The sequence below is a fragment of the Dermacentor variabilis genome, chromosome 9 (genome assembly GCF_050947875.1).
Source record: "Dermacentor variabilis isolate Ectoservices chromosome 9, ASM5094787v1, whole genome shotgun sequence".
NCBI classification, from domain to species: domain Eukaryota; kingdom Metazoa; phylum Arthropoda; class Arachnida; order Ixodida; family Ixodidae; genus Dermacentor; species Dermacentor variabilis.
This window is the reverse complement of record NC_134576.1, coordinates 2,099,014-2,115,661: the sequence shown is the minus strand read 5'-3', so window position 1 is coordinate 2,115,661 and position 16,648 is coordinate 2,099,014. Positions and strand designations below refer to the sequence as shown.

Below are 16,648 nucleotides of genomic sequence, written 5' to 3'. Positions count from 1 at the left end.
CCCGTCGCCACGTAGCGGAGCTTGGGCACACCTGGAGGAGCAGCGATTACACCCATGTGCGGTATGGAGCAGCAAACAGCTTCGCCAGCAGATGATAGCCCAGCGTCGTAGAATTCTGTGAAACGTGGAAGAATGCTTTAGCAAGCGCACACTTGGAGCACAATTATTGCCGCTTTGATGCATGTGACCATCCGACGGAAGCTTTTAAGGCCAGAAATGGTGTGGCGCAGGCGCTCTGTATGCAATCCCGTCGCCACGTAGCGGAGCTTGGGCACAGCTGGGGGGCCAGCGATTAACCCACGTGCGGCATGGAGCAGCAAACAAATTCGCCAACAGACGATAGCCCAGGGTCGTAGAATTCTGTGAAACGTGGAAGAATGCTTAGCAAGCGGACACTTGGACCGCAACAGCTGCCTCTTTAATGCCGGTGTCCTTCCCACGGAAGCTTTTAAGGCCAGAAATGGTCTGGCGCAGGCACTCTGTATGCGATCCAGTCGCCACGTAGCGGAGCTTGGGCAAACCTGGAGGAGCAGCGATTACCGCTGCCGCTTTAATGCCGGTGTCCATCTGACCAAAGATTTTAAGGCCAGAAATGGTCGGCCGCAGGCGCTCTGTAATGGATCCCGTCGCCACGTAGCGTAGCTTGGGCACACGTGGAGGAGCAGCCATAACACCCACGTGCGGTATGGAGGAGCAAACAGCTTCGCCAGCAGATGATAGCCCACGGTCGTAGAATTCTGTGAAACGTAGAATGCTTAGCAAGCGGACACTTCGACCGCAACAGCTGCCTCTTTAATGCCGCTGTCCATCCCACGGGCTTTTAAGGCCAGAAATGGTCTGGCGCAGGCACTCTGTATGCGATCCAGTCGCCACGTAGCGGAGATTGGGCACACCTGGAGGAGCAGCGATTACACCCACGTGCGGAATAGAGGAGCAAACAGCTTCGCCAGCAGATGATAGCCCACGGTCGTAGAATTTTGTGAAACGTAGAATGCTTAGCAAGCGGACACTTGGACCGCAACAGCTGCCTCTTTAATGCCGGTGTCCATCCCACGGAAGCTTTTAAGGCCAGAAATGGTCTGGCGCAGGCACTCTGTATGCGAACCAGTTGCCACGTAGCGGAGCTTGTGCACACCTGGAGGAGCAGCAATTACACCCACGTGCGGTATGGAGCAGCAAACAGCTTCGCCAGCAGATCATAGCCTAGGGTCGTAGAATTCTGTCAAACGTGGAAGAATGCTTCAGCAAGCGCACACTTGGACCGCAACCACTTTAATGCCGGTGTCCATCAGACGGAAGCTTTTAAGGCCTGCAATGGTCTGGCGCAGGCGCTCTGTAATGGATCCCGTCGCGACGTAGCGGAGCTTGGCCACACCTGTAGGAGCAGCGATGACACCCACGTCCGGTATGGAGGAGCACACACCTTCGATAGCAGATAACCCACGGTCGTAGAATTCTGTGAAACGTGGAAGAATGCTTTAGCAAGCGCATACTTCGACCGCATCATTCCCACTTTAATGGCGGTGTCCATCCAACGGAAGCTTTTAACGCCAGAAATGGTGTGGCGAAGGCACTCTGTCAGGGATCCCGTCGCCACTTAGCGGAGCTTGGGCACACCTGGAGGAGCAGCGATTACACACATGTGCGGTATGGAGCAGCAAACAGCTTCGCCAGCAGATGATAGCCTAGGGTCGTAGAATTCTGTGAAACGTCGAAGATTGCTTCAGCAAGCACACACTCGGACCGCAACCGCTGCCGCTTTAATGCCGGTGTCCATCCGACGGAAGCTTTTAAGGCCTGCAATGGTCTGGCGCAGCCGCTCTGTAATGGATCCCGTCGCCACGTAGCGGAGCTTGGGCACACTTGGAGGAGCAGCCATAACACCCACGTGCGGTATGGAGGAGCAAACAGCTTCGCCAGCAGATGATAGCCCACGGTCGTAGAATTCTGTGAAACGTAGAATGCTTAGCAAGCGGACACTTGGACCGCAACAGCTGCCTCTTTAATGCCGGTGTCCATCCCACGGAAGCTTTTAAGGCCAGAAATGGTCTGGCGCAGGCACTCTGTATGCGAACCAGTTGCCACGTAGCGGAGCTTGGGCACACCTGGAGGAGCAGCAATTACACCCACGTGCGGTATGGAGGAGCAAACAGCTTCGCCAGCAGATCATAGCCTAGGGTCGTAGAATTCTGTCAAACGTGGAAGAATGCTTCAGCAAGCGCACACTTGGACCGCAACTACTTTAATGCCGGTGTCCATCAGACGGAAGCTTTTAAGGCCTGCAATGGTCTGGCACAGGCGCTCTGTAATGGATACCGTCGCGACGTAGCGGAGCTTGGCCACACCTGTAGGAGCAGCGATGACACCCACGTCCGGTATGGAGGAGCACACACCTTCGATAGCAGATAGCCCACGGTCGTAGAATTCTGTGAAACGTGGAAGAATGCTTTAACAACCGCACACTTGGAACGCATCATTGCCACTTTAATGCCGGTGTCCATCCGACGGAAGCTTTTAACGCCAGAAATGGTGTGGCGCAGGCACTCTGTAAGGGATCCCGTCGCCACATAGCGGAACTTGGGCACACCTGGAGGAGCTGCGATTACACCCATGTGCGGTATGGAGCAGCAATCAGCTTCGCCAGCAGATGATAGCCCAGCGTCGTAGAATTCTGTGAAACGTGGAAGAATGCTTTAGCAAGCGCACACTTGGAGCACAATTATTGCCGCTTTGATGCATGTGACCATCCGACGGAAGCTTTTAAGGCCAGAAATGGTCTGGCGCAGGCACTCTTTATGCGATCCCGTCGCCACGTAGCGGAGCTTGGGCACACCTGGGGGAGCAGCGATTAGACTCACGCGCGGCATGGATCAGCAAACAGTTTCGCCAGCAGATGATAGCCCAGAGTCGTAGAATTCTGTGAAACGTGGAAGAATGCTATAGCAATCGCACACTTGGACTGCAACCGCTGCCGCTTTAATGCCGGTGTCCATCCGACAGAAGTTTTTAAGGCCAGAAATGATGTGGCGCAGGCGCTCTGTATACAATCCCGTCGCCACGTAGCGGAGCTTGGGCACAGCTGGGGGGCCAGCGATTAACCCACGTGCGGCATGGAGCAGCAAACAAAGTCGCGAACAGACGATAGCCCAGGGTCGTAGAATTCTGTGAAACGTGGAAGAATGCTTAGCAAGCGGACACTTGGACCGCAACAGCTGCCTCTTTAATGCCGGTGTCCTTCCCACGGAAGCTTTTAAGGCCAGAAATGGTCTGGCGCAGGCACTCTGTATGCGATCCAGTCGCCACGTAGCGGAGCTTGGGCAAACCTGGAGGAGCAGCGATTACCGCTGCCGTTTTAATGCCGGTGTCCATCTGACCAAAGATTTTAAGGCCAGAAATGGTCGGCCGCAGGCGCTCTGTAATGGATCCCGTCGCCACGTAGCGTAGCTTGGGCACACCTGGAGGAGCAGCGATTACAACCACGTGCGGTATGGAGCAGCAAACAGCTTCGTCAACAGACGATAGCCCAGGGTCGTAGAATTTTGTGAAACGTGGAATGCTTTAGCAAGCGGACACTTGGACCACAACCGCTGCCGCTTTCATGCCGGTGTCCATCTGACCAAAGATTTTAAGTCCAGAATTGGTCTGCCGCAGGCTCTCTGTAATGGATCCCGTCGCCACGCAGCGGAGCTCAGGCACGCCTGGAGGAGCAGCAATTACACCCACGTGCGGTATGGAGCAGCAAACAGCTTCGCCAGCAGATCATAACCTAGGGTCGTAGAATTCTGTCAAACGTGGAAGAATGCTTCAGCAAGCGCACACTTGGACCGCAACCGCTTTAATGCCGGTGTCCATCCGACGGAAGCTTTTAAGGCCTGCAATGGTCTGGCGCAGGCGCTCTGTAATGGATCCCGTCGCGACGTAGCGGAGCTTGGCCACACCTGTAGGAGCAGCGATTACACCCACGTGCGGTATGGAGGAGCACACACCTTCGATAGCAGATGATAGGCCACGGTCGTAGAATTCTGTGAAACGTGGAAGAATGCTTTAACAACCGCACACTTGGAACACAATTATTGCCGCTTTGATGCAGGAGTCCATCCGACGGAAGCTTTTAAGGCCAGAAATGGTCTGGCGCAGGCACTCTGTATGCGATCCCGTCGCCACGTAGCGGAGCTTGGGCACACCTGGAGGAGCAGCGATTACACCCACGTGCGGTATGGAGGAGCAAACAGCTTCGCCAGCAGATGATAGCCCACGGTCGTAGAATTCTGTGAAACGTAGAATGCTTAGCAAGCGGACACTTGGACCGCAACAGCTGCCTTCTTAATGCCGGTGTCCATCCCACGGAAGCTTTTAAGGCCAGGAATGGTCTGGCGTAGGCAGTCTGTATGCGATCCAGTCGCCACGTAGCGAAGCTTGGGCACACCTGGAGGAGCAGCGATTACAACCACGTGCGGTATGGAGCAGCAAACATCTTCGCCAACAGACGATAGCCCAGGGTAGTAGAATTTTGTGAAACATGGAAGAATGCTTTAGCAAGCGGACATTTGGACCGCAACCGCTGCCGCTTTAATGCCGTTGTCCATCAGACCAAGGATTTTAAGGCCAGAAATGGTCTGCCGCAGGCGCTCTGTAATGGATCCCGTCGCCACGTAGCAGAGCTTAGGCACGCCTGGAGGAGCAGCGATTACACCCACGTGCAGTATGGAGCAGCAAAGAGCTTCGCCAGCAGATGATAGCCCAGCGTCGTAGAATTCTGTCAAACGTGGAAGGATGCTTCAGCAAGCGCACACTTGGACCGCAACCGCTTTAATGCCGGTGTCCATCCGACGGAAGCTTTTAAGGCCTGCAATGGTCTGGCGCAGGCGCTCTGTAATGGATCCCGTCGCCACGTAGCGGAGCTTGGGCACACCTGGAGGAGCAGCGATTACACCCACGTGCGGTATCGAAGTGCAAACACCTTCGATAGCAGATGATAGCCCAAGGTCGTAGAATTCTGTGAAACGAGGAAGAATGCTTTGGCAAGCGCACACTCTGACCGCATCATTGCCACTTTAATGCCGGTGTCCATCCGACGGAAGCTTTTAACGCCAGAAATGGTGTGGCGCAGGCACTCTGTAAGGGATCCCGTCGCCACATAGCGGAACTTGGGCACACCTGGAGGAGCAACGATTACAACCACGTGCGGTATGGAGGAGCAAACAGGTTCGCCAGCAGATGATAGCCCAGGGTCGTAGAATTCTGTCAAACGTGGAAGAATGCTTCAGCAAGCGAACACTTGGACCGCAACCGCTGCCGCTTTAATACCGGTGTCCATCCGACACAAGTTTTTAAGGCCAGAAATGGTCTGGCGCAGGCGCTCTGTAACGGATCCCGTCGCCACGTAGTAGAGCTTGGGCACACTTGGAAGAAAAGCGATTACACCAACGTGCGGTATGGAGGAGAAAACAGGTTCGCCAGCAGATGATAGCCCAAGGTCGTAGAATTCTGTGAAACGTGGAAGCATGCTTTAGCAACCGCACACTTGGACCGCAACCGCTGCCACTTAGATTTGATAAAAGTCAATGCACTTTTGGCGTCAAATGTTTAAAACAACATTAAACCTCATATTTATACTTTTTGTGCGCAAACAGGGACGAAGAATAGGGGCAACACAAGGACGAGCGCTTTACACGCTCGTCCTTGTGTTGCCCCTATTCTTCGTCCCTGTTTGTTTGCGCACAAAAAGTATAAATATGAATATGTTCCAACTAGGCAGACTCGCAGTTATGCTTCAGAACATTAAACCCACAAAGTTCCGGAAATGAAAATCTAAAGTATGACTTTGGAAATGTCACTGGATCTTTCGCATGAAAAGTTTATTGTGAGAGGATCTTTCGCATCAAAAACAATAGTGAGAGGGACGTATTTAGCACAATCCAGAATAACTCATGTTCTTGAGGTAAATACTTAAAGGATGTCACAGCAGTAACTGGGACATTGTACTTGTAAGGAAAAGAACAGCCACGATGAGGATAGACACTTATTGCTCTTAAAAAGACACTTTATTGCTCTTAAAAAGCAATAAGAAATATTGTCAAAAGCACTAGTTTTCATCACAGAGTGGTCGAGGATTCAAAATGTTCAAGCAGCAAGTCTATTGTTGCCACTTGTACACCACAATCGCTGGCGACACACAAAATATAACGCAGCGTATGTGTGAGTGGATTGTTCTTTATGTTTTAATTTTTTCTTGGGGGAGAGGGGGGTTGGCACAACCACATGCCATCATTTAATGGTTGAATAATTTGGTAGGCTAAAAGTGATGAATCCATACACATGCAAACTGTGTTGCAGTGTCCAATTCCAGTAAAACTGGCAAACCCTTTTTGTTGGAACAAGCTCAATTCCACAGATGACACAAAAACCTGCACACAAATCAAACATTTGGCTCCAACTATTTAAGCTATGCCATCACTGGTGGAAGTGTCAGCTGTAATGCAGATCAGTGCTTTAAACCTGGGGCAACGACGAATGACTCAAGGAAATCCTCTGGGACCATTTTAGACGTTTCCCAGTGATGATCATCATCCATTGGGAAAGTGTGCAATACATAGAAGTGAAAGAAATTTTTGGCAAGCTGTCTGTGTAAAGAAGCTGAGTTTTGCACATAGTGAGAAAATGCAATACTTTAGACTTGTGAGATGTTAAACTCGACATTTAACTTCGTCTTATAGTAAATGTCAGGACCATAGCTTTTGGGGCACATCACCCTATCCCGCTGGTTGTTGACTATGGCTTGTGAAGCAATGCATTTTAAAGGGGCCCTGAAACACTCTTCTAAACTGATTAATCATCAAATGGCCTGAGTATTAAAGGGCGTCAACTTTTTCTAATATTTCCAAGTATAAGTGGAATTATCACATCGAAATGCCAGGTTCCTCTTCTACTCTCTGCTAGCGTGCTAAAGCTACACAGGAGAGAAGCCAAGAAGGCAGAGCCTTGCCCAAAAGTTGAGTGTCAGGGCAGTGAAAGGGCTCGTTGCATCGCTCTGTGGTGACTGCGGTAGACTATGCGACGCAGCACGCCGCTGCTGTCTTGGAGACCACACACACCATGCGCAGCTGCATGCAACTGTTGTGTGTAGATTGACAGTGCAAAGGTTACATAAATTTTTTTTCTGGCTTTTTGAGATTGCAGGTATACATATGTTTCATTTATTTAACTAAAATTCAGCAACTATGTGTTAGTGAGAATGTTCTCGTGATCATGAAATTAGCCAATAGCTGTTGGGGGGTCCAGCTGCTTGCGATGACACTGCATGACAACATTCAAGAGCAAGTGATTTCTCGCCACTTTTGACACGAGGTTGTAAAGTCCCTGCTGCATGCAATGCAATAATATTTGGCTCATGTTTTTGCAGTAGCCTTTTGTACAGGTTGGCAAGGTTTTCTTACTTTGTTAAAAAACAGTGTTCAGAGGCCCTTTAAGAAACATTCCCGGCAGCAGCAGAAATGTTTTGCAGCAATGTTTTACATAGGGTCTTGACACTAGCAGTTTTGATTCTTTCAGATAGCATACGAGGGTTTATTGGCCAGTTACCGTCTCCTAAGTTCACATATAATATTGTCACGGCTCACTGGAGACGAGAGCGGAAAGCGGTATTTATTCGAGAGAGTTAGGGCTAGCACTCAGTCCAGACTTCTTCTCTAGCGCCTCGCTTGCACGGACGAGGTCGTCGTCTTTTTCGTCAACGTGGTTGGGCACAAATGGTGTCGCGGCATTTGCCCCTCTCCAGAAGGAGCATCGTCCCGATGCTCGGCGGGTAGCATCCGGTGTCCAGCAAACCACAGAGTGTCCATGTCACTCAGAAAAACAAGGTTTCATGCGCACCACGTGCACAGTCTCAGGCAGGTCGTGACGGCGCCTCGAGCAGGATGGGCTGTCAGGAACGACTTCATAGTTGACGTCGCTAAGGCGTCGTAGAACCTTGTACGGCCCGAAGTATCGGCGCAGAAGTTTCTCCGCGAGGTCTCGGCGGCGTACTGGAGCCCAAACCCAGACTCTCTGGCCGGGCTGGTAGACGACACATTGATGGTGTTGATTGTAACGTCGGGCATCACGGTCTTGCTGGCTGGCTATGCGAACGCGCGCGAGCTGTCTTGCTTCTTCGGCGCGCTCTGTAAAATCTGCGGCGTCAGTCTCGGAATTGCTGGAATCATGAGGAAGCATAGCCTCCAGCATTGTAGTTACTTCTCGACCGTGGAGGAGACTGAATGGCGTCATTCTTGTTGTTTCTTGCCGAGCCGTATTATAAGCAAACGTTACATAGGGTAATATTTGATCCCAGTTCTTGTGTTCCACATCGACATACATGCACAGCATGTCTGCGAGAGTCTTGTTGAGGCGCTCCGTAAGTCCATTGCTTTGCGGGTGATAGGCGGTCGTCCTTCTGTGTGCCGTGCCACTGAGGGTGAGTACATTTCGCAAAAGTTCAGCCGTGAACGCGGTTCCCCTGTCGGTTACGATGACCGCTGGAGCACCGTGCCTCAGGACGACGTTTTCGATGAAGAACTGTGCGGCCTCGGCTGCTGTGCTGCTAGGAAGTGCCTTGGTTTCAGCATATCGCGTGAGGTAATCTGTCGCAACTATGATCCATTTATTTCCGGCAGCAGATATTGGGAATGGACCCAAAAGGTCCATCCCAATTTTTGCAAACGGCGTTTCCGGTACTGGAACGGGATGTAATAATCCGGCAGGTTTTGTAGGTGGCACTTTTCGTCGCTGACAGTCAAGGCACGTTCGAACGTAGTGCTTCACCTGTGCTGCGAGCCGTGGCCAGTAATACTTCTCTTTGATCCGTGCTAATGTTCTTGTGTAGCCTAAGTGACCTGAGGTAGCTTCGTCGTGACAGGCCTGCAAAATTTCATTGAGGAGAGTTTTAGGGACGACTAGCAGATATGTCTTCCCTGTTGAAGAGAAGTTCCTCCTAAAAAGAACACTGTTGCGTAGGCAGAATGATGACACGTGCCTTGAGAACAATCTGGGCTTGTTTGTGGTGCGGCCTTCTAAGAAATCAATAAGTGACGCGAGCTCCTGATCCTCTTGCTGTTGTTGAGAGATGGTGGCCGCATGAACACTCCCAAAAAACCTGCGGATTCGTCATCGTCTCCGCCTGACGACTCGATCGGCGATCTGGAAAGGCAGTCAGCGTCCAAGTGCTGCCTTCCCGATTTATAGACCACTGTCATATCGTACTCTTGAAGCCGTAGGCTCCAGCGGGCCAAACGTGCAGATGGATCTTTCATGTTGGTCAACCAACAGAGAGAATGGTGGTCATTTATAGCTTGAAATGGGCGGCCGTATATGTACGGGCGGAACTTGGTAACTGCCCATACTACAGCCAAGCATTCCTTCTCTGTGGTGGAGTAGTTCGACTCGGCACGTGACAATGTTCTATTCGCGTAAGCGATGACTCGCTCAGCGCCATCTTGCCGCTGAACAAGGACGGCGCCTAGACCTACGTTGCTGGCATCGGTGTGGATCATAGTCAGCGCATCCACGTCAAAGTGGGCAAGAACAGGCAGAGTTTGTAGGCGGTGCCCCAACTCGTTAAATGCTGCCTCCTGCTCCTCGCCCCACACAACCGTGACATCTTCTCTAGTTAAGCAGGTGAGCGGTGAGGCGATGAGTGAAAAACCCGCAATAAATCGCCGGTAATATGCGCATAGGCCCAGGAAGCGCCTGACTGCCCTTTTGTCTCTAGGCCTTGAAAATTTTGCGACGGCTGCGATTTTCTCAGGATCAGGTCTGACACCTGTGTGACTTACTACGTGGCCCAAAAACTGTAGTTTTTCATAGCCAAAGTGGCACTTTTCAGGTTTTAAGGTAAGCCCAGCGGACCGTATGGCTTGAAGAACCGACCGTAGCCGTCTGAGATGTTCATCAAATGTGGCAGAATAAACAATGACATCGTCTAGGTAGACTAAGCAAGTCTTCCACTTAAGGTCTGAGAGAACAGTATCCATTAGTCTTTGGAACGTGGCTGGGGCGGAACACAGACCAAAAGGGTGAACTTTGAATTCATAGAGCCCATCAGGCATTACAAAAGCCGTCTTTTCGCGATCCCGCTCATCGACCTCTATTTGCCATTATCCACTCTTTAAATCCATCGACGAGAATTACCGTGCATGCCGTAGCCTGTCGAGGGAATCGTCGATGCGTGGTAAGGGATACACATCTTCTTTTTTTGTAACCCGATTGAGCTTGCGATAATCGATACAAAACCGCAGGCTACCATCCTTCTTCTTAACGAGTACTACGGGCGATGTCCAAGGGCTTTTTGACGGCTGGATGACATCATCTTCTAGCATTTTCTTGACTTGCTGCTGTATTGCTTCCCGCTCTTTCTCAGCCACGCGATACGGATGCTATCGGATGGGTATTGCTGCTTCCTCCGTAATGATGCGGTGTTTCGTCAGTGGAGTTTGACGTACTCGGGAGGTTGTAGAGAAGCAGTCCTTAAAATCATCAAGCAGTTCCCTGAGACTTTGTTTCTGTTGCGGCGCTAGGCCTGGGTCTACATCGACGACGGGTGCATGTGGCATCGTATCGGTGGTCGATTCCTCTTTTACAGCAAAGCAGTGTTGAACGTGGTCAATTTCATCAAAGTACGCCACAGCGGTGCCTTTGCTGATGTGCCGGCGTTCATTGGTAAAATTTGTCAGACGTACCTCTGTGCGACCACCGATTAGGCTGACGATACCGCGAGCGATGGCAACACCTTGATGGAACAGATGTGCAGTTAGTTGTTCGGCTACACCGTCCTTGTTAAATTGTTCTCCGCAACTGACGGAGACAAGACTGCATGATAGTGGTGGTATGCAGACGTCGTCGTCGGCGACATGTAACGATGTACGTTGGCGCTCTTCGTCTTGGCTCGTGTCTGTACTAGTTGACAAGGTTATCTCGCCGTCCCGTATGTTAACCACGGCGCCGTACTCCCGCAAGAAGTCCATTTCAAGGATGAGGGATCTGAAGCACTCTTTTAAAATAATAAAACTGGCGACAAAAGCTGTATTTCCTATCTGGAGTCGTGCAGTACATTTTCCTATAGGTGTCATTATCTGGCCCCCGGCATTTCGAATATAAGGGCCCGTCCATTGCATTTTGACTTTGTTAAGCCCGTCTGCCAACTGCTCACTCATTATCGAAAAGTCTGCGCCAGTATCGACTAAAGCTGTCACGTCGAGCCCATCAATCGTTAAGAGTAGGTCGGCATCCACAAATTCGCCGGCGTTCCGTTTCTCCGGGTTGCTCTGCTCGTTTCTCTGTAATGTTGGGGGACTTTCTGCGGTTCGACGAATTGCAACCTTCCCCCCGGAGGTCGCCGATTTCAGTTTCCCCGCCGTGGGCTTGGAGAGCGGCCTCTCACCAGGTCGGCGAAACTGCGACGGTTCGGTGAAGAATAACGCAAAGGAGACGGCGAGCGCGACCGGAGATTAGCTGAGCTGCCTTGTTCCCGAGTGACACTGTCGTCGAAGCGTCGATGTCTCTCTGGAAACTGTCGCGGAGTGGCAGGTGACATTTCCTGGGTGCCACCCTGGCGATGAGGGCAAAAACGATAAATATGCCCTGGTTCGCCACATTGAAAACACAATGGTCGGCGATCAGCGGTGCGCCATACGTCGGTCCTGCGAAGCTGGGGTCGCCTGAAATGCTCCCTCTGTATCGAGGCAGCAATGGGCGGCCGCTGGTGGTACTGCTGTACTGGCCCGGTAGAAAGCGGGCGACGAACAGCGTCTGCGTAGCTGCATGCGCGCGGCTCGAAGCGTGGCTCGGGACACGGTTCAGGGAGTGGCTCAGGTGATGCAAATGCTTGCCGGATTTCTTGGCGGACAACTTCAGCGACCGAAGCAACAGTGAACTCCTTCGGTGTCGCAGTTTGCTTCGCAATCTCCTCGCGCACAATGCCTCTTATTAGTTCACGCAGCGAGGTCTCGTCTGTCACTGTCAGTACTGCGGCTCCTGCAGGCGCATCGTTAGTCAGGCGTTCGTATTGCCGGCAACGCTGCTGCAGCGCCCGCTCGATTGCTGTGGCTTCCTTAATGAACTCATCTACTGTTGTAGGCGGGTTACGTACAAGACCAGCGAATAGCTGTTCTTTGACGCCGCGCATCAGATGGCTCAGCTTCTTCGAATCCGGCATGTTGGGATCCGCGCGGCGAAACAAACGAGACCTGTCCTCGGCAAACATCGAAACACTTTCGTTGGGCTTCTGAATGCGCAACTCGAGAAGGCGTTGTGCATTATCGCGGCGATCAGTGCTTCCGAAAGTGTCAAGTAGCCGACGGCAAAATTCGTCCCACGTTGTCAAATGTGCCTCGCGGTTTTGGAACCACGTCCTTGCGCTACCTTCAAGAGCGAAGTACACATTGGAAAGCTTCTGGTCCGGACGCCACTGATTGACCTTAGCTACGCGTTCGTACTGGTCCAGCTGCAGTCTTCGGCGTCTTCATACGTGTCACCGTGGAAGCTAGTGGGGACTAGATTGTTTTGAATAGTCACCTGTGTTGGACTTGCAAGCGCCATTTCCTGAGTCGGTGAGGTCGCTGACAAAGTTCCTTGGAAGAGGCCGAATTCCGGGCACAGACCTTGCAGGCGGCGGCTTGCGCGGTGCACAGCTAGGTGTCTCGACGCGTGGATGATGTCTTGAAGGGCTGGAGGCAGGGCTAGTCGCAGGAGTCGTCCCTATCATTACGCGATGAGACGATACCCCGCGCCTCCACCAGTGTCACGGCTCACTGGAGACAAGAGCGGAGAGCGATATTTATTCGAGAGAGTTAGGGCTAGCGCTCAGTCCAGACTTCTTCTCTAGCGCCTCGCTTGCACGGACGAGGTCGTCGCCTTTTTCGTCAACGTGGATGGGCACAGATGGTGTCGCGGCAATATGTGACACCTGTAGTAGAAAGGATGCTCCACATCTGCCACCCTGGCCTTAGTTGTGGTGCTGGCCAACACTTCCAGGGCTAGGTGACAGTGCACATATAAGGCACCATAAAGTGGATGAGAAGATGGCACTGCAGTAGCTCAATTGGCAAGAGCATTACGCGCGTAATGCGAAGACATGGGTTCGGATCCCATCTATGACAAGTTGGTTTTTTGTTTACTTTAATTATCTCTTTACTTTATCATTTCTACATTTCCATTAACAAAAACAAATAGTTTACCCTATGCTTTCTGTCTACTTAAGTACATCCATCGTCATAAATTGTTCTTTTCTTGTCCAGATAATTCCAGCAGCCGATATGCTTTTCGGACGAAACATAAGCTTGTTCCAATCACACGAACCAGTTATGGCAAGCAAACACGAAGCTACCAAATTCCCACGGTAATAAATCAATTTCTCTTTCAAAGTGAATATTACCTTCCATAAACATGTTTTAAATCTATTATTAAAAAATACCTATAGGAACAAACCGAATGAGATATTTCTTTAGTCGAAGGAATTTGTATTTATTTTACTACCTTTCAAATGTTTTTTCTCTAACGCACATGTTGCAAACTTTATGTTATTGTTTCTGTGTTTTAGCACTGTCATTTCTATGTTTATAAAAACTTAAGTATCTTTATACTGCTCATACGATAAGTTGTGTATGCGATTCATTATTTTCTAGTACAAATCTCATGCATGTTAACTTACTGCGTCATGCTTTTGACAACACTTGAGAAATTCATTGTGAATTTGTTATGAAGTGCTAGTGCACAATGCCAGCAGTTTTACAGGTGACCAGGACCTTGTCAGGCTCTTGCCTTTTGTCGTGGCGCCCTCTTTTCATTGAAAATAAATACACTTTCACTTTTGTGTTGTCCACTTCTCTTCCCTTGTGTCCTGTCTGCACACCTCACCTTTTTGCATAATGAATTTCACTTTTGTCAGTTTCATTGGTGGCAGCATATCATGCGATTTAGAATGATAGCTATTATATGAACTTTCCAGCTACACCTGCGGCATCGTTGCAAGCCATTGTTGCCAGCCTCCCCAACAGCAACCACTGTCATGTCATCTTAAGAACAGAAAATGTTTCCAGAAAGCAAAGAAAAGGCACTTGAGCTGGCATCAAGTCTCTGAATTTGATATGCCAAGTGCGTCCGGAAGACAGCCATGAAGTCGGATCACAAAAAGCACCACTGCCTCATGCAGTTGACATTTCAGGCCATAACGGATGCATGAGGTGATAAGCCAGGTTTGATATCAAATAGATTGCACAAATTTGATGAAAAGGTGGAAAGTTGGAATAGGAAAGAAAAAGCAGAATTCATTATCTCAAGCGAATTGCTCGTGTGCAGCAAAAATTTTTGCGACTCTAATAAGACAGTCATTATCTGAAGCAAATGCAACAAAGCCACATTGTTTTGCAAGGGGAGAGTCAGGTGAGAAAGAGTGCGATTATGGAGATAATTGTTCATGTGTGGCAGGCAAACATTTTATTAACCTGATGCTCTGTGAAACAGACTTCCTGGCTATCACTGCCACTACTCTGCCAGTCTGGCCAAGGGCCATTTTTAATCTCTGTGGCCTTAAATTACCATGCCTTCTTCTGTGCACACTTATGTTAAGCAAATACTAATAACATTGCAAAGGGCAGTCTTTGAGCGACCTTTTCATGAGCCAAAGGGTCCCCAATGCATAAAAATCAACACCACTACCGCCGTTAGCAGTTTTCACAAGAGCAGAGAGTTGGGCTGGTCTGTACAGCAGTGTTGGAATTAAAATGCACACACAAATAACACGACCAAATGTGAGAACAGGACACCGGACACCACAGTGTGTTTCTAGTGTCCATTTCTGTGACTCAGTGTGCGTTGGAACTTCAGTCATAACAAGGCTCTGCTCACTGCATTCTGCCTAAAACATGACACAGGTGGTGATGTTGATAGAGAGAGAATACCTAATGCAAGCTGAAGATGTCAGCTCTGCTACATGCAGAGTTTACTATATCAGCTAGAGGTGATTCAAATGATTTGAAGAAAAAAAAAAAGAGTTAAGAAAATGAGCAACAAATAAAACTTGGATATACAAAGGTCAAGAAGTGCTAATGGTGATAAGTAAAGCAGCAAGACCTTTGAGGCTTTGTTATTGTCCCCATCTTTTTCCCTTGTCGCAATTTTTGTCTCATAACCCTAGGAAATGTGAAAGGTCAAGTGCCAGCTGTAGGTTGCCTGCAAAAGTGCCAACACTACCACCAATAGTGGCCTAGCTTTTCCTTCTGATATAGTATGTTGCATACAGGGACATTGTGCACATTGTAAGCGAAGGCACAGTGCATAACACAATTCAAGGCACAGTGTTTCACACCTAAAATTGCAATACAAAGCATTCTAGTTATCAGTGCTTATCTTCATTTTAAAACTGCAGCGCTCAAAAGACAAAGACCATCTTTTACAAAAGTAAACTGAGTTGCAAGCCAGTGCTTGTTTGTTAACTTGCCAGCATCCTTCATTAGGGCTCACCTGCAGTTTAAAACACTGAACCAGTTGTACCAAGTTGCCCAACTTTCAGTTCTATTACAGTGCTGATCTGCTCCTAAAACCACACTCAATCCTTTGAGGGTCGATTCTTTTCGCCATATGCGACCACCCAGGGTCTATTTTCTTATTGCAGATTCCAATTCTTCTTAGGGACTTATTTCGAAAAAAATTTACCGTAATTTTTCTAGGGTGACCGTAAAGTGAGAAAAAAAATTTTGCGTTTGTATATATGTACTCTTCATTCATGAATGACAACCATAAAAAAGGAAATAAACTTATAAGAATTAAAAGTTTGATGCATTGTTATAGTTCAAGGCTTTGAAAATGCGCACTTTAGAATATTTTGCAAGACTCAAATGTTCCTCCTCTTACACTAATATGCACATCCATAGCGTAATCGAACTGCATAGGTGCATGAACTCAAGAAAACTGCGTGGTTGTGTGCGCGTCAAAAAGCTAAATGTGTGACAAACTACCGCTAATCTTCATCTTATCACCAACCAGAAGCAATTAGTTTTCATGAGTCTCAAAAAAAAAAAGAAAGAGAGAGAGCAACAAAAAACATGCACGGCGGCATCCTTCCCATGCGCACCCCTGTGAGCACTAAACGAGCGAGAAACAAGCGGTCGCCCCTTGAGCGACTAGTAATGAGATAGCCATAAGTTTTGCAAGCGCAAGAAGCCGAAACTGCTCGAGGAACAAAACCCAAACCGCCGCCCGCTTGCGCGCGTGCCAGTGTATGAGCGGTAGTATATAGATGCGCGGGAGCAAACTAGCGCTAAAGCAAACCATGCAATGAAAACTGAGAGAGGGGGGTACACGAAAAAAATTCCCTGTATTCCCACATAGTTTCAGCACATGATAGAAAAGAAGAAGTTAGGAAATTGGCGTGCTTTCAAAACGTACAGACGATGCCGTAAATATACGGCATCGACCATTTTGGACTTGTTCGCGGCGCCGTATATTTATGTCATTGACCCTCAAAGGGTTAAGCAAGGTTCCAACTTGAGGGTACACTGGTACATAGGGGATGCCTGTGATGGACATGCCCCATGTACCACTGTACTATCAGCAAATCATACTCTGAAGACACTGTGGCAGAAGCTTCAATTCTGTGCCTCAAGGAGTGGCCCCCATA

At 49.4% G+C, this 16,648-nt stretch overlaps 1 protein-coding gene across 2 annotated transcripts in view; it reads right to left on the bottom strand.

The window, feature by feature from the left end:
* Nucleotides 1–16,648, bottom strand: part of LOC142558245 (EGF domain-specific O-linked N-acetylglucosamine transferase-like) — a 283,563-nt gene that overhangs the window by 81,259 nt on the left and 185,656 nt on the right. The window contains exon 16 of one of the 2 annotated variants that reach the window (XM_075670401.1): nt 5,304–5,487. The exons of the other annotated variant lie outside the window; for it this stretch is intronic. Coding sequence (XP_075526516.1) covers nt 5,419–5,487 — 69 coding nt within the window. The 3' untranslated portion in view covers nt 5,304–5,418. Of the gene's footprint in view, nt 1–5,303; nt 5,488–16,648 lie in introns of those variants that run through there. 2 annotated transcript variants of the gene reach the window in all.